This window comes from Vanessa cardui, chromosome 11 (assembly GCF_905220365.1).
Source record: "Vanessa cardui chromosome 11, ilVanCard2.1, whole genome shotgun sequence".
In the NCBI taxonomy this organism is placed as follows: Eukaryota; Metazoa; Arthropoda; class Insecta; order Lepidoptera; family Nymphalidae; genus Vanessa; species Vanessa cardui.
This window is the reverse complement of record NC_061133.1, coordinates 6770928-6791462: the sequence shown is the minus strand read 5'-3', so window position 1 is coordinate 6791462 and position 20535 is coordinate 6770928. Positions and strand designations below refer to the sequence as shown.

Sequence of the window (20535 nt, the reverse complement as noted above, 5' to 3'; positions counted from 1 at the left end):
ATCTAATTTCAATAGTTCCTATATAAATGATGGGTTCGAGTCCTATGAATTTATTGTAAGATTTTTTAAATTCTTGTATGAACTTCCAAGTTTGTATTTATATCAAAAACACTCAATTAATGTCTTTTTTTAAATTTATAATTAAAAGTCAACTAATGTATTGTTTGCCCCCGTAACGTCTTACTCTGTATAATATATTCTGACATGCTGTTTAATTCTGAAATACAGGTTAATAATGCGACAGCGCGAGTGCAGACAAAGAAATCGCCAGCGGTCCCCAACGGTAAGCGATGCTGACATTATTACTCAACTCGCCAGTCCCATGTGTCATTTACCACAAACTAACGCTGCACTAAAGTCCCCAATAGTACTGAATATCACAATATGTTTGTAATATGTATTTTAATATAATGCATCATAGGATTTTCTCTTTTAACCCATCCAGATATTCTGGCTAGAAACGGATCGGTTCCCACTCTGGGTGAGAGTGCTGGCTTATACACATCGGTGTTGTCCATGTTGATGTTCGCGCGTTACGTGTTAGATCCGTTGGAATGCTCGTAGGAGAATGCTGCGTAGAGATCGGGCCGGCGGAGACAGCCGCGCACGCACCTCACGATCCATGTTTACTGTACCGGGCTAACGACTAGCGCGTTCATTTCAAAACGATTCGCCTTTTCTATTATCAGTTAACATTTTTTCATTAAACGCCAACTAATATTGCACTATTGATGTTTGACGCTTATAAAGTAGCGGTATTACGAGCTCTCCGCGCTATCGTTTCATGCGTTTTGTTGTTTTACTATAATATACCAAGGACTGTCTCCGGCGTCACTGTTGCCTGACAAACACTATCCGATAACACCAGAACTAGTGGGCTTGTTAGTTTTCACTCTCATTACGAAAATATTTCCTCTATCTTGAACTATGTTGGAATGAATGCGATTTCGGCCTTGCACTATCAATATTTCCATTCTGTAGTGGAGAATGTCTTCTAGGACTGTGTCATTGTATTAGCGTAGCGACATCGAGCGTCTGCAAAATTGTAATAATTCTCTTTATTTGTTTCAGTGTGTGTCCAGTGGCCCGAAGGTGAGCCGTCTTCCCTACTTCATCGTTCATTCCTCGACCAAAGCTTACGCGTTACATTGTTATAATAACATTCATTCGAGCATGATCTTTCTTACTTATGTGGTGGGACTATGGTTTATTAGTACTATTGCTCGATGAGATGTTGTATGTGACAGATCTATTTCGAGGCATCTGTAAAAATCAACCCTAACGGCCATGCTTTTTAGAGCAGACAGTAGGTACATATGTGTTAATCGATCGCACGGTGGTGAGCATTACGACCCTCTCGATACACGACTCAGTCGTGCTGTAATGTGGCATGGCCTTGGTTCGCCCGGTACCTGTCTATGTCAATAATATTCATCCTAGTCATTGAAATTGCATTTTAGTGCATCGTAAATAGTAACATAGATTTATTGTTTATTTGTGAATAATTGTTGAAAATAACGTATTAGTCATTTGGGTATGCATCTAATTTCAAAGGGAATAGCTGCCACGTCACTTGTAAAAATTAAGGATTTCCTCGAAATAGTTTTCAATATTTTTATTTGAAAGACATTTGTCACCGAATACGGGCTAAACGGTCGCGTCCGACGATCGCAGTACATGATTCAATCGCTTCGCGTCAAGGACGATATGATAAAACTACGATCCACCTATGAGCATACGGCGGCACGAAAACGACGAACGGGTACGAATCGCGACCGACGCCACTCATAGACAACGGGCCGGGAGTCGCCGTCTGTAGGGCGCAGTGGTCGCGCAGAGGTCGCAGTGGCTAGTCAGTGTGTAGAGGCGCGATGTGTGCGCAGGGCTGCGGGTGTCCGGCGTGACGTGGCCGTGGCTGGGCGCGGCGCCGGCCGCCACGCCCGCGCCACCGCTCGTGCTGGCGCCGCGCGCCGCGCAGCGACGCAGGTACCCCGCACCCCGCACCCGACCCGCACCCGCATGCCAGTAGCCCTATGTGTGTTGCATGTAGCTCCCGCGGCGGCGTTGCGCGGCGCGGCCGTGCTGCGCGGCCGCTCCCCGCGCCCCCCCGCCGCCGCGCCGGCGCACCCCCACCCCCTCCAACCCGCCGTGATGCCCCGCGCTGCCGCATACGCCTCGCCGTTGCACGCCTACGCACCGTGAGTACTCACCGCACATCCCGCCCGCACCCGCACCCGCACCCGCACCGGCCTCGACGCTCGCCCGCGATGTCGCTAACGCCCGAGGCGATAACTTTGTTCGACGACGACTTTGGCTAAACATATTTATCGAGCTCGAGCGCTGTGTGACGCACGATCCCATGATCTAAAGAGAAAATTGTCTGATCTACAGAGAGAGTTAATAATATCAAAGAAAGTTTTCTCTTTGAATCGTCCGACCCAGCCTTCAGTACAGATACAAATCACTTCCAAAATTTAAACAGGAGGCGAGGCTTGTCCCTTGATAGTCTTCCCCTTAACCGTTACCATTAAGCTTCCTACCGCATCCCGTCCGACTTCTAACATCATTGGTATGAGCAAATAATACTTTTAGTTTGTACTAGTAATAACAAAACTTACTCACGGTCATAAAACGCTTTTTGAGCTGTAATAAAAGTATTATTCATGGTCTTGATTATTAACTCGTAGTACTTTGTAACTTATAATCGTAATAACTATAGAATATTTTTTAATCGTTCCTCGATATTAACCGTCTGTTTAGCATTTTGTATGTCTATAGATGTTTAGTCTTTAATCATGTAAATATGATCTATATACTTATTTTTAATAGTCTAGTTATACAATTAGTATTTGGTTAGACTGATTATAATTTGCTTAAGGAATGTTGTTGTTCTACTCTTCTTTTCCTTGTACGCATTAAATATATTTAAAACAAAGTAAATACAGAACTAATTAATCATTCGACACATAGAATATATTTTATTCTTTTTTAAATAATTGCTGCTAACTTTTCTTCTGCACTAAAATTTGTATAACGCTTAACAAGTAGTGGTGTAGTGAACATATTATGTCATCAATGTTGCATTTCACCGGTTTTATTTTTAAATATTTATCTAACATAACCATATAATGCTAAGCACATAAGCTGTTGGCAGAAGTTTACAGTAACCTATATATTAAATATGTTCTAGCTTTAATAGAAGGAGTATATAATTTCGTCTAATTTGATTTTGTGCGTAATGTTTTAATATAAAAAGCCCATTGTAAGTTAATTTATAATATATGCTATTCTAAAGTGTATATTAACTTAATAACTTTATTATTTTCCTTTTCCTTTTTGAGTTATTTTAAATTTATATTTTTAAATAAAAATAATAAAAACTCTTTCTATGTAATAACGCTTAATTACTTGACTCAATTAAGGGTTAATTAAATAGCTCTTTAATTTAAAAAACCGTGTCGTGTTAATGTTTTCAAAGTAATGCCTTTAATTTGCTGATCTTTCCAATCCACAGTGTGTATTACGACCCGTTCTTAGCCGCAGCCGCGACGGCGGACTCCAACTACCGACTCCAGGTAATTACTTCCCGACTAACGCTGTGTACAATACGAGTGTGATGAGATGATGTGAGGTTTCGGCCGTGACCGTCCGTGTGTTGTTACAGGCGGCGAAGCCCGCAGCCGAGGTAACCGTCGCGAGTCGCGAGATCTCTCTCGAATGCGACTCCGATAATATTATATCTGTATTTCTATCGCTTCCTAATTCATGTTCCACCGCGCTAGTACAGTTTGATAATCATTGTGGAGTGAGTGCTGGGATTTTGGTTGCTGTTTATTATTATATAGTGCGGTCCCGTCAGCGTGCACAATGTGCTGTGGTAACTGAGGTGACGCCGGCGGCGCGGCCCTTTGCTTCCCATTCAGTTGTTTCTTGTCCGTTAGTATTGTGGTGGGTGACTTAGTTATAGGCGTATGCGCAAGCTGTGAGTTGACGATCAGATGCTAATCGACATCATGCTCCGAGTAGAACATTGAGCCCACAACACTCGATCACGTCTTGTCGTTCGTAACTACTAACCATCACCACGTATTTAGCCTAGTGACATGAGTAAGACACCGCGTCTTGTACTGTACTGTTGTAGTTTGTGTCATACGCGACTATTGTTCCTTATCGATTGCGTATTGCATGCCCATCGTCTGTTCACTCGCAATCACCTCGAATCGGTATTTTTCTGCAACAGCGAACGATGTCTCTGATACATAACGTTGCTGCGGAAAAATATATGATTTATCACAAACCTATTGCAGATTTGTGTTTAAGGAACGTTGCATGTTTATAATGTAAATAAATTACACGACGGTTTACTTATTGTGTTTTGATATTTTTTATGCATCACTTATGCTTTATTCTATCAAACTTAAGTATTATCGGCCTATGTTCACATTCGAAGCGACACCTCATCGATCTCGGATATTGCGACGCGGTAAGATATCATCCACATATATCAGGTATCGAACGACACATCTCGAAACATACCAGAACTAACCCATACCCATAATCAAATTTTTATATTGCAATCACACATGTATATATTTTACGAATGCGCCTCTGTGGGCTCATTGTTCAAATATATGCAATGCATCAGAAACATAAAATACACGATGCAACACATCGCAGAAGCTAAACGAGACGTAACGATCGGGCCGACTACAGAAATATATTTAACAAATAGCAAAACGCAACGCATAACTTAAAGTCACAACACGGCCGCGTCTCTCGACGCGCACGCTTCCGCTCCTCCCCTAAACGATGGTGAGTGTTTCGCGTTGGTGTTCCAGGCCGCGGCGGCGGCAGCGGCGGCGGCGGCGCCCCTGCTCAAGTCCCCGCTGACGACGGCGCAGCACGCGGCGGCGGCGGCCGCGGCCGCCAACTACGGCGCGGCCGCGCGGGCCGCCGCCGCCGCCGTCAACGCGGCGCCCGCGCCCGCCGCGCTCGCGCCCCTCGCCGCCACGTAAGGCCCCCCCTACACACTTGTTTCTCTCGACGTCGCTTACGGACTCCTCGCTTGCTCGCATGATTGGTGGTAGGGCTTTGTGCGAGCCCGTCTGGGTAGGTACCACCCACTCATCAGTTATTCTACCGCCAAATAACAGTACTCAGTATTGTTGTGTTCCGGTTTGAAGGGTGAGTGAGCCAGTGTAACTTCAGGCACAAGGGACATAACATCTTAGTTCCCAAGGTTAGTGGCGCAGTGACGATATAAGGAATAGTTAATATTTCTCACAGCGTCATTGTCTATGGGTGATGGTGACCACTTACCATCAGGTGGCCCATATGCTCGTCCGCCAACCTATACCATAAAAAAAAAATTCCGTATATTTACAGAACGAGCCCATCTATATAATAAGCGATGTTTCGTGGAGGAACTATCGCGAGGATCCGATACTTTATCTGATATCTATGATAGCCGAATCCCTTTCATATTCTTTTTGAAAGGTTTTATACGAAGCGAGCTGAAATGTCGTGTTGAATTTTAAAATTATGCTGGTTCATATCCAGCTGATTCGAGCACCTCTGAGTGTTCGTGTGCTTGTTTTGTGCTTGACGATGAATAAGAAACAATTAGAGAATTCTCATATTATGCATATACCTGTGCCTTCACTTTGGTGTTGCTATAATAAAATCAAAGGAGTCAGTTATCGTTCTCGTCCTTCAGTTCGATTAAAATAATCTGTTTTCGGTTATACAGGTACGGTCGGGAGTATGCAGACCCATATTTAGGCCACGGTATTGGACCAGTGACAGGATATGGGGTAAGAATATTATGTCAATTATATTTTTTATTAATACAATTGAAAAACAATCGGTAGATAAACATTGCCAGTCATTTATTGTCAGTGATAATTTATTAACATAAGAATTAATAACATTAAATGCTTAAATATATATATATACAGATATAAACTAAAACTAGTTACTGTATAAATCTTGACCGCGTGGAATGGTGGCAAGAATGATAGCAGCATTTCCCCGTTGAATCGCAATTCCGATCCTCTGGGCAAAAAACGAACCAGCCCTCCTGTCACCAGTGGAGGCAATGAGGCGAGGTGTTATACTTTTGATGAAGAAGTGATAATTAATTATCATATCGTCAATGGGACTTGGACTTCATGAACTACATTTTTTGGTTCCCTTCTAAAATGTCAGTTTGTGTTCGATTTCATACGTAAAAGTGTTGAACTAGAAAGTTTTTGTTGCAGACTGCCGTCTACAGAAGCGGATACAACAGATTCGCGCCATACTAAGCCAGTGGAACAAAGTAGGATTTTATTACTCGAATATGAAAACTTCGTCATCTTTACGTAACATGACAATGAACTCTCTTTGTAAACGTACAAAAATTAATTATAGGTATCAGTAATAATAGTGCTAGCCGAGTACTGTCTAAGTAAGCTTGGATAGCGGTCTCAAGAGTCCAACTAGGCCCGTCGGCCCGTCGGCCCGTCGGGCCGGGAACTTATAAATACCAAAGTCATTAAAATTTCTAACAGAAATAGTTTATTAAGTTGAACTGTATTGTAAATTACGTGGGAAATGCATATACAAGTGCGAGCAGCTAACGGAATGCATTCGTTCTTAGATATTTGTAAGAGTTACACGATATCGAGCCGACACGTTGTCGATGTGCGGCCCTAGAGTAGTTGTTACGTTCGTACTGTTGACAATAGACAAATTCATGTAACGATATATTTAGTGAGCTTTGCACTTGCATATCATATAAAAATTGTAAATATTGAATTCGAACACGTTTTACTAATTTTACAACATACTCTTAATTTAATAAATCATTATTTTAACGCTTCCACTACGAGTAGTTCGCCGGACAACAGTTAGAATGAAGTGGTTGGCTACTAAACACACTCGCGTTTGGGTAGCTGGAACCGGTCCGGACCGGTGTGAACCGGCGTGAACTAGTGTGAAACGGTGTGCTGTCCCCTAAATTTGTTTTACCGTGAAATGTTATTTTTGATACTGTGTTTTATTTTATCTGTATTTTATACGTATACTCCTACATTATAGATCGATTGTATTCGACGCAAGGATACATTTGAAATTCCTCCTACATAGTTTCGGTATGTAGTTAGTCGTTTTGTAGTATATTTTAATAACATTTACAATGTGGTGCGTATAGATAGTGGTGCCATTTGCTCGGTTGTTATTTACACGTATATTTTTCAATTGTTACCTTCTACATTTTGATCGTAACCACTAATGTAATTATAGACGGATTCCGAGTATCGTTTGGGTCTTACCGCATTGCCGTCGCCGTGTGTGTGTGTGTGTGACGTGCGTGCGACGCACACGTACGTGCCGTGCGTCGATGCGTCACTTGTAACGAAATGAATTAGACTCGGAGTAGTGCGTCAGTTATTCGACGCCTTATTTTATTGCGCCGCGCTTCCGACTCCGAAGTCCAAGCGATACTCTATAAATAAGTGTTTATTTCAGTCACGCTGTACACTTCGCTGTCGTTTATAGAATAATTGGAATATTTACTTTGCAGTCCTGTAGAGTGGGCCGAGTCGTTTATCGGTCGTTAGTTCTAATGTCTAACTTACTGGAAGGTAGGCGAGTAATGCTTTAGATGTAGTTTAAGTAAAGAGTACTCCGTGGAGTTCTACATATCACTGAGATTTCTCCTTGTAATTATGTTTAATACTACTTCTACTGTATCTAACTTTACAGTGCTATCTGATAACCTTCATTTTATGGAACAAATATGCGTACGGGTCCAACCCCTTAGGAATCGTAATGTTTAGATCTAACGTTTGCATTAGGATTGTAAAATATTGTAACCATCTATGGATTCGCTCAACGTTTATACCAAAGCACAAAAACCCATCGATTCATACGTTCGCAGAGCTTTGCATGTCATTCATTTCTTCTCATTAGATTTAATAGTCTTTCAGTTAGAAAAACTTAAAAAATCTACAAGTTGTGCACGTAATTCGTAATTCGTAACCAAAACTCATAACTGATTAGCTCACCTTCGTTTTATCGTCATACAGATCTGATTTCAAGTGCGCTGTTACAAAGTTGTGTTTGCGAAGGGATTAAGACGACCGTGGATTGTCATCATCGACGTCTGAACAATTACTGTGCATTTCTTTATGATTTAGGTGTTTCGTTTACAGTCTCGCCAGGCCGACGTTGCCGTCGCAACACCGGCATTCGTTTCAAGTCGTGAGATAGCGCAGTGCCGTCTGCATGAATAGCTTTAATTACGTACACGATGGAGACGAGCCGCTCATTTGTACAATAAGACAAAAGGTTCAAAGATAAATTTGCGGTTTCTAATTACGTCCGTTTAGAATTTCTAGTCTTTTCGCGCACAATCGTATAGGTTAAAGGTGCTCGCGTCGCTCCTACTGGTTTTATGTGATAACTACGAAGTACACTTTTGGTATATCTGAATTATAAACTGTAAGTTAATATTCTCTGTAGAGGTTCTATGTGTCATATTTTCTGATTGCCGACTTGGTATACTTCACTCACCTAGTAGTGCCACTGGCTTTATGTTTAGGCTTAAATTTATTATTATTATACGTTACTGTAGTCATGTTGCAGCTTCGAACAATACTGTGCTTTATCGCTAAATACTCATGTATGAATGTTTATCTTTAAGGTTTTAGTTTTATACTTTACTGATTTTTTAGATTTTTTATGCAATTTTGTACCTAAGTACAGTTACAAGTACACGTGAATCTTATCGATGATTATGATTTTATATATTTTTCGTAGTCGTGTTGAACAATGTCACAAATGTTTGTGTTGAATCAAATTTTTGAGTATCGTTTTGTAAAGCAAGTACACTTAGCGCGTTTTGGACGAGGCACAAGATTAGGTTTAAGGAAAGCGCTCTCTGCTGCGTCTCACCGGCCCAAAAGTCGCCACGTGTACTTGATCTCTCTCTATCTCTAAATCGATGCTGATTTTATAATTTTATTTTAACTTTTATAGATGATTTTGATGAAATTAAAGTATAAATTAAAATATACGAAATGAATTATTTAAGATTTTAGGTGTTTCATATTCTAAGCCAAATTGTTACTCGGAGAAAAATCTGAATTTAAATGACATATCTGACAAAATGGTTAGTGTGCTACAATAAGGTTTTGAAAAGAAATCATCAAGATCAATGTATTATAATATAATAATCGTTAAATTAAGGATAATATTATGTATTTTGTATCAACGATTGTTTCTCGTTTTTTAAGAGATGTTAAATCAAATCGAATCATTCGATAGCGCTGTGCACAAACCGACCGACTGTACATATGTTACCGGCGCCGCCGCCGCCCGTTCGCGGCCTGTTGTTAACGTAGCGAATTCATAAGTATCACTTGTTCGTCAATTGCACTCGTCGACGCCCCGGCGGCACTGATAGATACTAATTACCGTGCTCAATTTCCGTATCTGTATGTTGTACGTATGATATTGAAACGTTTTCAAGTTTTTTGATATACCTTAAAACTTACGTTTGTTATACCTGATGGTTGTCTTCCGTTCGGCACGTTTTATAGAATCGATGCACGTTTTAATCTAGCGCGGAAGCTCAGAGCCGGCCGTTGTGCGGTTTTTTGTTGTCGAATGTTATCGAGCCGAGTGCACAGCGATCCCTCTCGTGCGATTTGTGATAAAGTAATGAATAGATTTTTCGTGTGGCAATTTTATCATAGATTGCAGAGCTGATTTTCTCTCCTATTGTAAATATATATTTTTTTCAAATGGAAAATGTTGAATGAAGTAAATCATTTAAAGCCATTGGCATTGTGTACTCATTTACGTTATTAATAAATTATAGTATGAATTTAAATGTGTTTTTATTTCCTGATGCCCTTTGTTGTATCCTTAAACTAATGAAGTGAAATGAGATTTGTTGTCGTCAGAAATAAAACCGTCCTAACGACGTTATTTTACGTGTGGATTAGACAAGCCAAAATGATTGTATTTATAAAATTATTATTGATATCTAACGACTGTTTTATTATGAATAGTTTTGATTTGGTGAGAAGATACAATTTGTAGCGATAAGATTGCAAGGTTCTTCGATAATAAATAGTAATCATCGTTTGCTACGGAATAATTAAAACAATCGGTATGGCAAGATTATCTAGTGTTTGCGATAAGGGCTGCTTGTGCGCCGATCGAGCAGTCTTAGTTCGCAACGTGAACGCTTCGCATCGCGCGATAGCCTTACTTCTATAATGCACAATATCTGACAAGTTCATACAATTATTTAACATGGTGCTGTGTCCGCCATTCAAATGGGCGTCCAAAGGAGGATTTAATCTTGCCACTCCCGTAAGAGAGCGCTCTGATTCCGTACAACGAAGGGAAACTATTGTAAGTATCGACAGATGCTCATCTTTTGTTTAATTTTTAATCCGAGCATTGTATATACAATATCTATTTCTACATGTATGTATTAATTACGATTGTGCAATTTAAATATTTTGATTTGATTGTTTTTGATTCTAAACTAGATAAGGCGTTTGTCTTTAAAAATCTGGAGCGGATAACTTAATATACTTAAGTATTCCTTTGCGTATCAAAAATAATTGCCGTGGGTGTAAATTCCCAACTAGCTTATCATAAAATAGAAAGTAGGTAAAATACACGCTACATAAGCCGTTACTGATATTATTAATGTGTAGAGTTTCCTTTGAGTAACTATTATTATTAATTGTATGTAATTAATAATTTATTAAAAAAATACTAATTAAAAGTAAAATAATACTAACATCATGAAATCACTACTAACAAATTTACGTAAACATGTATTGTTAAATGAAAATTCAACTTTAGTATAAAAATACTTTCAAAACATATAAGTTGGAATTACAAGCCATTACAGTCCATGCGCGATTATATTACGTCGATACGTTCTATGATATATTAAGTTTTACATAGTATCCACTACCTATACATTGCCTTCTGCCTGAAAAATCTGAGCAGTTGATTGAGTCACTTAAATTAGCCCAGATATATGTTATCATTTACATAAAAATATTAATCCATATTAATATAGTTGTTATTTTATTTTTCTTCGAATTTTCAATTCATTGATGATATAAACGTTACTTAATTTTAGCATGTGAGTAATGTTTTATTAAACTTAATACTAATGAATCGGTAGTTAAAAGTAAATATATAGGTACTTATGTATTTTTGTAATAATTCTAATTTTGTGTAAAAATATAAGTATTTATTAGTACATTCGTTACGGCTTTTGTATGCAATGTACATTTTACCTTGTATGTAATTGTCACTTGACTTGTAACATACGAGAGCTTAAATACTTAGAAAGCAGATATCACTTTGAAAGCGAACATTTACTATAGCGTGTAATTCGGAACATCTCTGATGTGTATCTATTGGAAACGTCTCTGAATTAAACAAGGAACAAGGAAATACTTCTAATAAAATCTTAATCCAAACACACTAAAATTATTTAAATTAAACATTTACCGCCTGATTAATTCACGATGTAAAAGTACCTATTGTAAGTATTTACCTTTGAGTAAATTATTAATTAATTAAGATCAAAAGAAACATATTTAATATACATACAAAGCATTATATACTGTTAATTACTTATTGTAAATCAAATAAACAGATAACTCATAAAAAAATAATTTAATCTTTTTTATAAAACCATCGATCTCTTCCAAGGCGGATATATCAATCGTTAAATCAAAGCATTTTTACTGATAAATTGTTTAATGATAAATCAAAATGAATGAAGATTTAACTAAAGATAAAACTAATATTAAAAACATGTGTTATTTAAATAGATTTTTAATTTCAAACGTCTGTATTAGAGAAATAAACGATGTTCATGGCTTCTCTAAATACAGTACCTTCTAGCACGTGTGCCTTTTTCAGTTTTATGAGTTGTTAGTTTATTCGAGTAGCCTTTTACAAGCACTTGTGTATCGCCATTTAACAACTATATTAAGTGAAGCTATCACCGGTTCGGAAAGTAGATTCTACCGAGCAACTGGCAAGAAATTCTTAAGAGACTTATTTTTTTTCAAATATTATTTATTTTATACATATCAAAATATTTCTAGATATAGGTTATGTATCATCATTACATAGCATAAAACAAAGTCGCTTACCGTTGTCTACCCTTATGTATGCTTAGGTCTTTAAAATTACGCACCGGATTTTTATGCGTTTTTTTTTTGTATTTAATACATGGACAATATAGTAGAGAAAAACTGATAATTTTAAAAGATTCTAATGTGATGTCGTTAATGAAGAAATTCTGTAGTAGGTATATTTAGTAACAGTATTAAACCCGTGCGAAGCCAGGGCGATAGTTATAAACATAATTACTTATAGGTATATTATCTCTATTAAGTTTAAGTCAGTTTACCTAATGATTACATTATATAGTGTAAACGTTTTACTAATATTTTATACTAAAATAAAACAGAACATACACATCACATAGTATATTTATTTTACACAACACATTTTAAACATTAATACATTTTTAACTTATTACAATGAGCATTACAATTAGTACAATGATCTTACCTTAAATTACTTTCGCCATCAAAACCCCAAACGAACTGAGAGTGAATCTATTCACCCAGTGCTTTTAAAAGCTTTTACCCTTCTTACATTTACAATTTATTTGGCTACCCGCCTTGCTCATATTTTCACATTTAAAAAAATAGTCAAATCATAATCATATTTATGTAAAATACATATTATTTATATTTAAATAGCTTACAATAGTAACTGCTTATACATCCATCGGCAGAGACCCCACCCGTACCTGCCTGTTAAATACATACTCGATACTCGACTCGACTAATAAGTCAAAGGATTTTTTCAGTCAATATTTCTTTTTCTGAATTTATACAATATCTAACATTTGACATTGAAGGAAATATTAACGTAATAAGCATATGCTAATAGGTATAAAAATGACGTATTAATTTACTGTATAGCGCAAAATTAAACACACTCTATTTGACATGATTTTATAGTAATTAACTTTTCTTTTTTAAAATAAATGTTTAAAATACTCTTAAATATACATTATTGAACCCAAACCGAAGTATTAGTACAATAATCCAGAAAATATACTACTTCCTCAGTTTGATGAAAGCTGTTTATAATCTTAATTTTAAATATACAAGTAGGTCGCCCTTTCGCTTTCAAAATTTCGCGTTTAATCAAAATATTTTTAGGAATTTCAAAAGCTGTATTATTAATTTAATCGTAAACTGCAAGTCACTCGTCACTCACTACAGTTGGCGCGAAAATTATGAAACCTTTTTAATGTTGTATATCACTATACTATACACCATAATAGTATACACTATTTGATATATTGTGTACACTATTGTATACTTATGAATTTACTTTAATTTTGTTTAGGTTTTTTTAATGAAGCACTAAAAGTCATGTTTTACTAAATTATATTTATTAAATTGCTATAAAGACTCCTCTTTATTTTTCTTCAGATCTACAGCCTGAGCTCTTAAAAAAGAACCGTAATCGATTTTATGCATCTATCGTCCCATAACCACTGGGACAAAATTGGCTTGCGCTATTAATATATGAGCTGTATATATTGTAGTATCAATAGAGTAATATAAAAAGTTTTTATAGTTTAACAGTGTACCTGTTTATAATACAGATTATTTAAAGAACACTTTGGCTTCACAAGTTTCACCAGTACCGGTGCATTCGACAATTAAGACCCCCCTATTGTTAATAGTGCTCAGGATGATATTTCTTATTCCAACCATATACCAAAGTGCACCAATTACTGTTCTAATTTCAGAGATTTCCCGATGTAGTCCCTGAAACTCCCAAGGTCGAAAACATTGTCATCAATGGAAATGCATCACATTTCAAAAAAAGTATTTCATTATCGGTTGATCCCGGGGGATCCAGTAAGAAGTCGAGTTACATGAGCATTCAAAGTGAAAAATCTATCACCGGCTTTAGCAATCAACGGGATTCTGACAGTGAAAATGCGGATGAGAGAAAAAGTAGCGCCGGTCGTAAGACCATTTCAGATTTAGTTCAAACCGATCCCGAGAAACGTGCACGGCGCAAGCGAGGTATAATTGCGCCTCATACACCTTTGGATGGTGAAAGATTTCCGAGCGACTTAAATTATGAGAAGTTTACTAAAGATGAAACGTGAGTAACGACATCCAATCTAAATATTTTTCTAATGTTGTAGTCACCTGATAAAATATTGCACTACGTGAAAAATTTTCACGATATAGATACAATAACTGTCTATTATCACACTTAAACTTATTTCTTTCTGATTAATATTAAATACCTTGATTATTTCCCGTTAATACATTGTCAAGATCAAAAAACATGTACATTTATCACTTTATCAGATAAAAATATTGAATCGCTTTTTAAACGAAAAGTTTGTTTTTAATTTCATTTTAATTTAACTTTGTTTCCACAGGTCATCGAAACAAATAAAAAAAGCCATCATGGCTAATGACTTTTTAAGAAATATAATGGACGAAGAACGTCTTCTTGCAGTCGTAGAGGCAATGAGTTCTCAAGAATTTCCAGCCGGTAGTCTCATGATTCGTGAAGGCGAAAGTGGAAGTCATTTATTCGTTTCAGCGTATGGACAATTTGAAGTATTAAAAGGAGGTCAAGTGGTAAAGAACTTCGGCCCTGGAGAAGCGTTCGGAGAACTTGCCATTTTATACAAAGCCAAAAGATTCGCTTCTATTCGTTGTAGGTATTTTTAAAGAATACTTTCCACCATTAAGTACGCTATAATAAATGATTTTAATATATATATAGATCGACGAAATTAAATTGCAACCTTAATTTATCTATCTTTCTTAATAATCAATCAAATTTCGTTGCTCTTATCATTGGAATACTTGGGTCTTGGTTTAAATGTCATATTATGTTATAAGGCCGTTGTATTTTATTTTAACTCTCAATTTGGTAATATTAAAATTTTAAGGCATCACTGAAGCAAAAGTATGGACACTAGAGCGACGAGTTTTCCAAAAAATTATGGTCCGTAGTGGTCGTCAAGAAATGGAAGATAACATTCGTTTCTTGTCATCTGTACCTCTTCTTCAAGGCATCCATGCGATAGAACTAGCTAAGATTGCAGAATTTTTGAAAAGGGTTTGTTATGAGATTATAACCTACTTTTTATTTATATTAGCTATCTCTTTCGTATTTTTATAGTCTCAATAAATATCCATGTAAAACTTATCAATAGTGACAACAATTTCATTATAACTCAATCATAAAGATATGTAAAAACTAAAATTAGAAACCAAAGTAAACCAATTGAAGATAAAATGAAAGCTACTTTTTCGGCAGGAATTCTTTTCCGCTGGGACGACTGTGGTTAGACAAGGAGATCGTGGCGACAAATTTTACATAATTCGTGGGGGCACAGTAATAGTAACTAAACGAGAAGAAGATGGAGGAGAAAGACGCGTAGGTTCTCTTCGGAGAGGAGAATACTTCGGCGAGCAGGCGTTACTCCACGAAGACCGCCGCCTTGCCAGTGTCACCGCTCTTCCGCCCGGCGTGGAATGCCTAACACTGGAACGCGGGTACTTTATTTCAAAATATACCTATTCATATAATAATTTAAAATAAACACACAACTGGCTAGTGGTCGAAATCTAATCGGTAGTTTTACAGCATGATTTTAAACAGGTGTATTTTATTTTACAGACCTTTCACAGAACTATTGGGTAATTTGGACGAATTGAAAAATGTAAGACATTCAGATCCAAGGCCCTCTCAGCAAAAAAAGACATCAGTTGTCAAAAGCGGTATGGCTTGTCCTAATTTCCTATTAAACTTCAATTAAAAATATTTGTAAAAAAGTAATATAATTTTAATTTGAAGTAAATAAAATCACCGATTTTTTTTATATAAAATTATTTTGTTTACACCTAGTTTTTTAGTAATCAAAATATTTCTTTCTTTTGATAGAATACGAATATGTGGAATTAAAAGATCTGGAGATTGTGGGTACCATGGGAGTAGGCGGATTTGGGCGAGTTGAACTCGTACAGTATAAGCGAGACCCGACGCTAACTTTCGCACTGAAATGCCTTAAAAAAGTAGATATGGTACAGCAGCAGCAACAGGAACATGCTTTCAACGAGAAAAACCTTATGATGGCATGTAAAAGTAGATTCATATGCAGGTAAATTTTCACTGTAACTGTGTAGGTATTTTAGAACTGGAAACTATGGCAATCTCGAATATGGTACAAATTTTTAAGATATCAACATTACACATGATTGTTAAACATATATTATATTAATATAATAATAAACTAACCTGTCCAATTATGTAATATTATGAGGATCTAAGTAGTTTAAATTTAAAATTCATCACTTATTTTTTAAATCATTAATTTCTTATAAAGAGCAGCATTGTTAAGAATAGATGACTAAGCTCAATTATTTAATAACAATAATATGTTATTATTATATGTCTGCTTGCGCAGACGTATAGTTGCAATTAATGACATATTACTGGTAAAACGCAACCGAAACGAGAACTATAACAGAATGCGTACGTGATGCGTGTGATATCTAACCGCTAGCCGTATCATATGACTAATCATTATGACGCAAAAATAATTTAATATACATATACGTACGTACTTATATATCTGCTATTGATGTTACATGATATAATTTTTTTTTACAGATTATATCGGACATTTAAGGATAATAAGTATATATATTTTCTCATGGAACCGGTTTTGGGCGGTGATGTGTGGACTATACTGCAGAAGCAACGCTACTTCCCCGAGAATATCTCCCGCTTCATGGCCGCCTGCGTGGTCGAAGCATTCCAGTACCTACACTCTAAAGATATCATATACAGAGATCTTAAACCTGAGAACTTGATGTTGGATAAACGGGGCTACATTAAATTAGTACGTCTTATCTAGAAATAATAAAAATAAACATTACCTTATATATATCTACATTATCATATTCATTATGATTTAATTACTGTAGGTTGTAACGACAAGAATTAAACGACAAGATTAAGTTACTTGAACAGATTTATTAGCAATATTAGTATTCATTTTTTGTAGAATTATTATCTTATTAAAAATATGTTTATATCGTGTAAGTACGTAAATAGTATTTATAAATACTATCAGTACCTTCAAAAAACTCACTCAAAATAATGTATGTTATAATACCGTTCACAACGAAATTGATGGTATTTTTTTTGGAATGTTTGTATCCAGAAACGACGAAACTGTATTTCATTATCTCTTTCTCCATTAAATTTCTTATATTCTAATAAAATAATATAGTAACATACGGCTTATTACAAGTTTTAATTGCAGGTTGATTTTGGCTTTGCCAAGAGATTGACGACAAACAGCAAAACTTGGACTTTTGCCGGTACCCCCGAATATGTAGCACCTGAGATTGTGCTGAATAAGGTATTGTGAGATATTAAAGTATTTTATTTTATTGATTAACTGAAGGTCATCTTCATTGTCAATCTGACGTTTCATGAACGTTCAATTTTTTTTCTACTTATTTAAACACTGAACATACTCTTGGTCTTGCTTTTTAACACATACCGCCAAAAGATATTTCGATAATTTTTGGTCATTTGTTTTTTATCTACAGTACACCTGCTATAGATTTAAAATATTTTTGGAATAGTCGACCCTGTTACTTAGCTTCTTCTTAACTAAACCAACATCCGTATAGTACAATAATATACTTTAGAGTAGAAACAACGAAAAACTAAGTACAAGAAAAGATCGAGTGATTATCGCTTCAATACGAACTTGTTCATAAATAGACAATATTTTTTTTATTTATTCAAACAATGAAAATAAGTACATTACTACAAGCAGTTTGTTGAAATAAATTAGTATGACAAATATAATTATGCATACACAATGCACAGCATAAGCGGTATTAACATTTATATCATACATAAAATAAAAAAAACAATAGTGTAAAAATTAATCAAATAAAAAAATATATAATACAATACTCATAAAATTATTAAAATAATTACAAGTTTCATGAGTAAGACATGGTTTTTAATGAATTAAAACTGTTACTTTCTTTACTTATTTTTATTTAGTGTCTTTGAAAATGACACTGTTATATTTACTAATATTTCTTCAATAATTTTTCTCCTCTATCGAGAAAAGAAATAAAAGTGTTTGAACTGGAAGTTTCTGGTCGGAAATTATAGAAAATGTGTTAACATTATTTTAACGGTTTTCATTACGCTTAACCTTATATAAATGTTTTCCTCTGAGGTCAAGGCAATATGTATAGCTGTTAGTGTAATCAATAATTTCTTAGGGGATTATACTGGGTACCTACTAGTAGTAGAAAGTTGTAGGAATCGATAAACGATTACGTTTTACGTAGCCTTCGAACGACTGCAATTAATTACTATTTTATTTGTTAATGTCACATATATTTGGGTACACTGATTCTGATATTGTAATGTAACTCTAGCAATATCCGTATTGTAGGCATGATCTAAAACCAGATTCAAATGCTGTAAGATGCTTGAATTGAATATTTCTCAAACTCGTTTCTGACGCAAAGCACTTTTATCGAATGCGGTCACGCTTCACGCACTCACTCGTTCGTTTCCTTACGTGTGCTAATACACGACATGGTTTTTAATGCTATGTAGAAAATAAATGTATGTATGTATAAAAATCAAACCGTTACATCTAACCATAGACCTAATTCAACACATACTCAAACACTATATTGACCAACATCTTTATTGTAATGAGCAGGGTCATGACCGCGCCGTGGACTGCTGGGCGCTGGGCGTGTTCATTCACGAGCTGCTGGTGGGCAAGCCGCCCTTCCGCGCGGCGGGCGGAGATCACATGAAGACATACACGCTCATCCTGCGCGGCATCGATGCCGTCGCCTTCCACCCGCGCGTGCCCAAGTCCGCTCAGATGCTCATCCGCAAGCTATGTCGCGCCGTGCCCGCCGAGCGTCTGGGATACCTCAAAAACGGCATCGCGGATATCAAGAATCACAAGTAACTATGACATCATTTAACTCTCACTTGTTTTTAGGATTTTCCTGTTAAATTTCGAAATGACTCACAAATGCTTATGTTTAGTGATTTAGTTGAAGTTAATATGTATGTTTGGAAACCACACTTTTTTATTTAGGAATATTTCTTCGATAATATTAACATTATAACTACCGACTCTCAAGAAGACCATAAAAAATATTTTGAATATAAATTTAAACATTTTATCCTTCTTTTACTTAAATAATTGTAGTAATACCGAAAGACCTTTTAAAATATTATTGGGAAATCGCAATATTGTCTATATTATCTTTATATTTTACCAAATATGTCATTTTAAATATACTATATATGTGGTATTACATAGTACAATACCAAATATGATATAAATACTGATACAAAATAAATTCAATTTATAATTTTTTTCAAATTCCAGATGGTTCCTCGGCTTTGACTTTGAAGCTTTGCGTGAAGGCAAGATGAAGGCGCCATTGGTGCAACCTGTTACCAACGACCTCGATTTATCTAACTTTGAAAAATATCCCAAAGATAAGTTACCACCAGACGAGACCTCCGGCTGGGATGTTAATTTTTAAGATAAAAACCAAAATAATACACTTATATTGTATTTCTTTTATATACTTAATCCTGAGTAGATTAAATATAACATACTCTGAAAATGGTGCTGTTTTTGAAGAGATATTTAGATAATTTGATGGTTAAGTTTTTGTTTGTGTTGTAGCAAATGTGTCACTATGTTAATTATTTTTATTATTGTTTGTAGTAAAATTAAAACTACTTCATCTAATTAGTGGAACAATGTAAAAAGTGAAAATTATGCTGGTCGACCTGAAAATAAACTCTTTAAAAGGTTTACACATGTGAATCAGCAGACATCAACAATAGACTACTTACGTATTAGAAACCGCTAACAATGGGATATTGTACTTATAAATAATTAATATAATATATTCAATAAATTGTGATCAATACATTTTCCCTTAAGTCTTATTTTTTCATAATATTCCTTTTACAAAATGTATTGTTTTACGAAATGCATTGTGAAAAAAGGGCATTTTATTAAATGGTGATAATATTCTATTTTATTTTTGAATAATGTTTAAAACTGTGTCATAAATAAAATGAACTTAAATCTTATTTTGAATTTTTTCCCCTTCTTTTAAAACATATATTTGTCATAAACATAATAATGAACGTGTATTATTACTTATCTCTTCGAAATTGATATAAACCACCGGGGACTTTTCTTCAAATATTTAGTATTAGTATGTTTACAATTCTCACCTTCAAACTTTTCTTACGTTTGTTTGCTGCAACGACAATTTTATCAATAAAAACAACCTGAATATATAAAATATCTTGCTTACGTATATCATATGTGCATTCTGAATC

General features: G+C 35.7%; 2 protein-coding genes across 8 annotated transcripts in view; both read left to right on the top strand.

The window, feature by feature from the left end:
* LOC124533658 (RNA binding protein fox-1 homolog 3) overlaps nucleotides 1–9877 on the top strand; it is a 75768-nt gene extending 65891 nt beyond the window's left edge. For 4 of the 7 annotated variants that reach the window (XM_047109077.1, XM_047109071.1, XM_047109076.1 and 1 more), the window contains 5 exons: nucleotides 229–283; nucleotides 1072–1092; nucleotides 2051–2198; nucleotides 3515–3575; nucleotides 3665–4900. In XM_047109077.1, coding sequence (XP_046965033.1) covers nucleotides 229–283; nucleotides 1072–1092; nucleotides 2051–2198; nucleotides 3515–3575; nucleotides 3665–3961 — 582 coding nt within the window. In that variant the 3' untranslated portion in view covers nucleotides 3962–4900. Of the gene's footprint in view, nucleotides 1–228; nucleotides 284–1071; nucleotides 1093–1883; nucleotides 1987–2050; nucleotides 2199–3514; nucleotides 3576–3664; nucleotides 5012–5749; nucleotides 5814–6260 lie in introns of those variants that run through there. The other 3 variants (XM_047109072.1, XM_047109075.1, XM_047109074.1) reach the window with 3 other exon arrangements.
* Nucleotides 9878–10196: 319 nt separating this feature from the next.
* LOC124533834 (cGMP-dependent protein kinase, isozyme 1-like) lies at nucleotides 10197–20168 on the top strand. The gene is made up of 11 exons (XM_047109367.1): nucleotides 10197–10407; nucleotides 13871–14235; nucleotides 14522–14805; nucleotides 15044–15213; nucleotides 15415–15653; nucleotides 15778–15878; nucleotides 16042–16258; nucleotides 16771–17002; nucleotides 17429–17527; nucleotides 18869–19125; nucleotides 19559–20168. The coding sequence occupies exons 1-11, from the start codon at nucleotides 10306–10308 to the stop codon at nucleotides 19716–19718; spliced, it is 2226 nt and encodes a 741-aa protein (XP_046965323.1). The 5' UTR covers nucleotides 10197–10305; the 3' UTR covers nucleotides 19719–20168.
* Nucleotides 20169–20535: the final 367 nt, after the last annotated feature.

Bases quoted from the DNA above. Each gene is read 5' to 3' on its own strand.
- LOC124533834 (XM_047109367.1), top strand. From the start codon at position 10,306: ATGGTGCTGTGTCCGCCATTCAAATGGGCGTCCAAAGGAGGATTTAAT. The intron at 15,879-16,041 runs GTATGGCTTGTC...TTCTTTTGATAG, and splicing joins GACATCAGTTGTCAAAAGCG to AATACGAATATGTGGAATTA. The intron at 19,126-19,558 runs GTAACTATGACA...TTCAAATTCCAG, and splicing joins GCGGATATCAAGAATCACAA to ATGGTTCCTCGGCTTTGACT.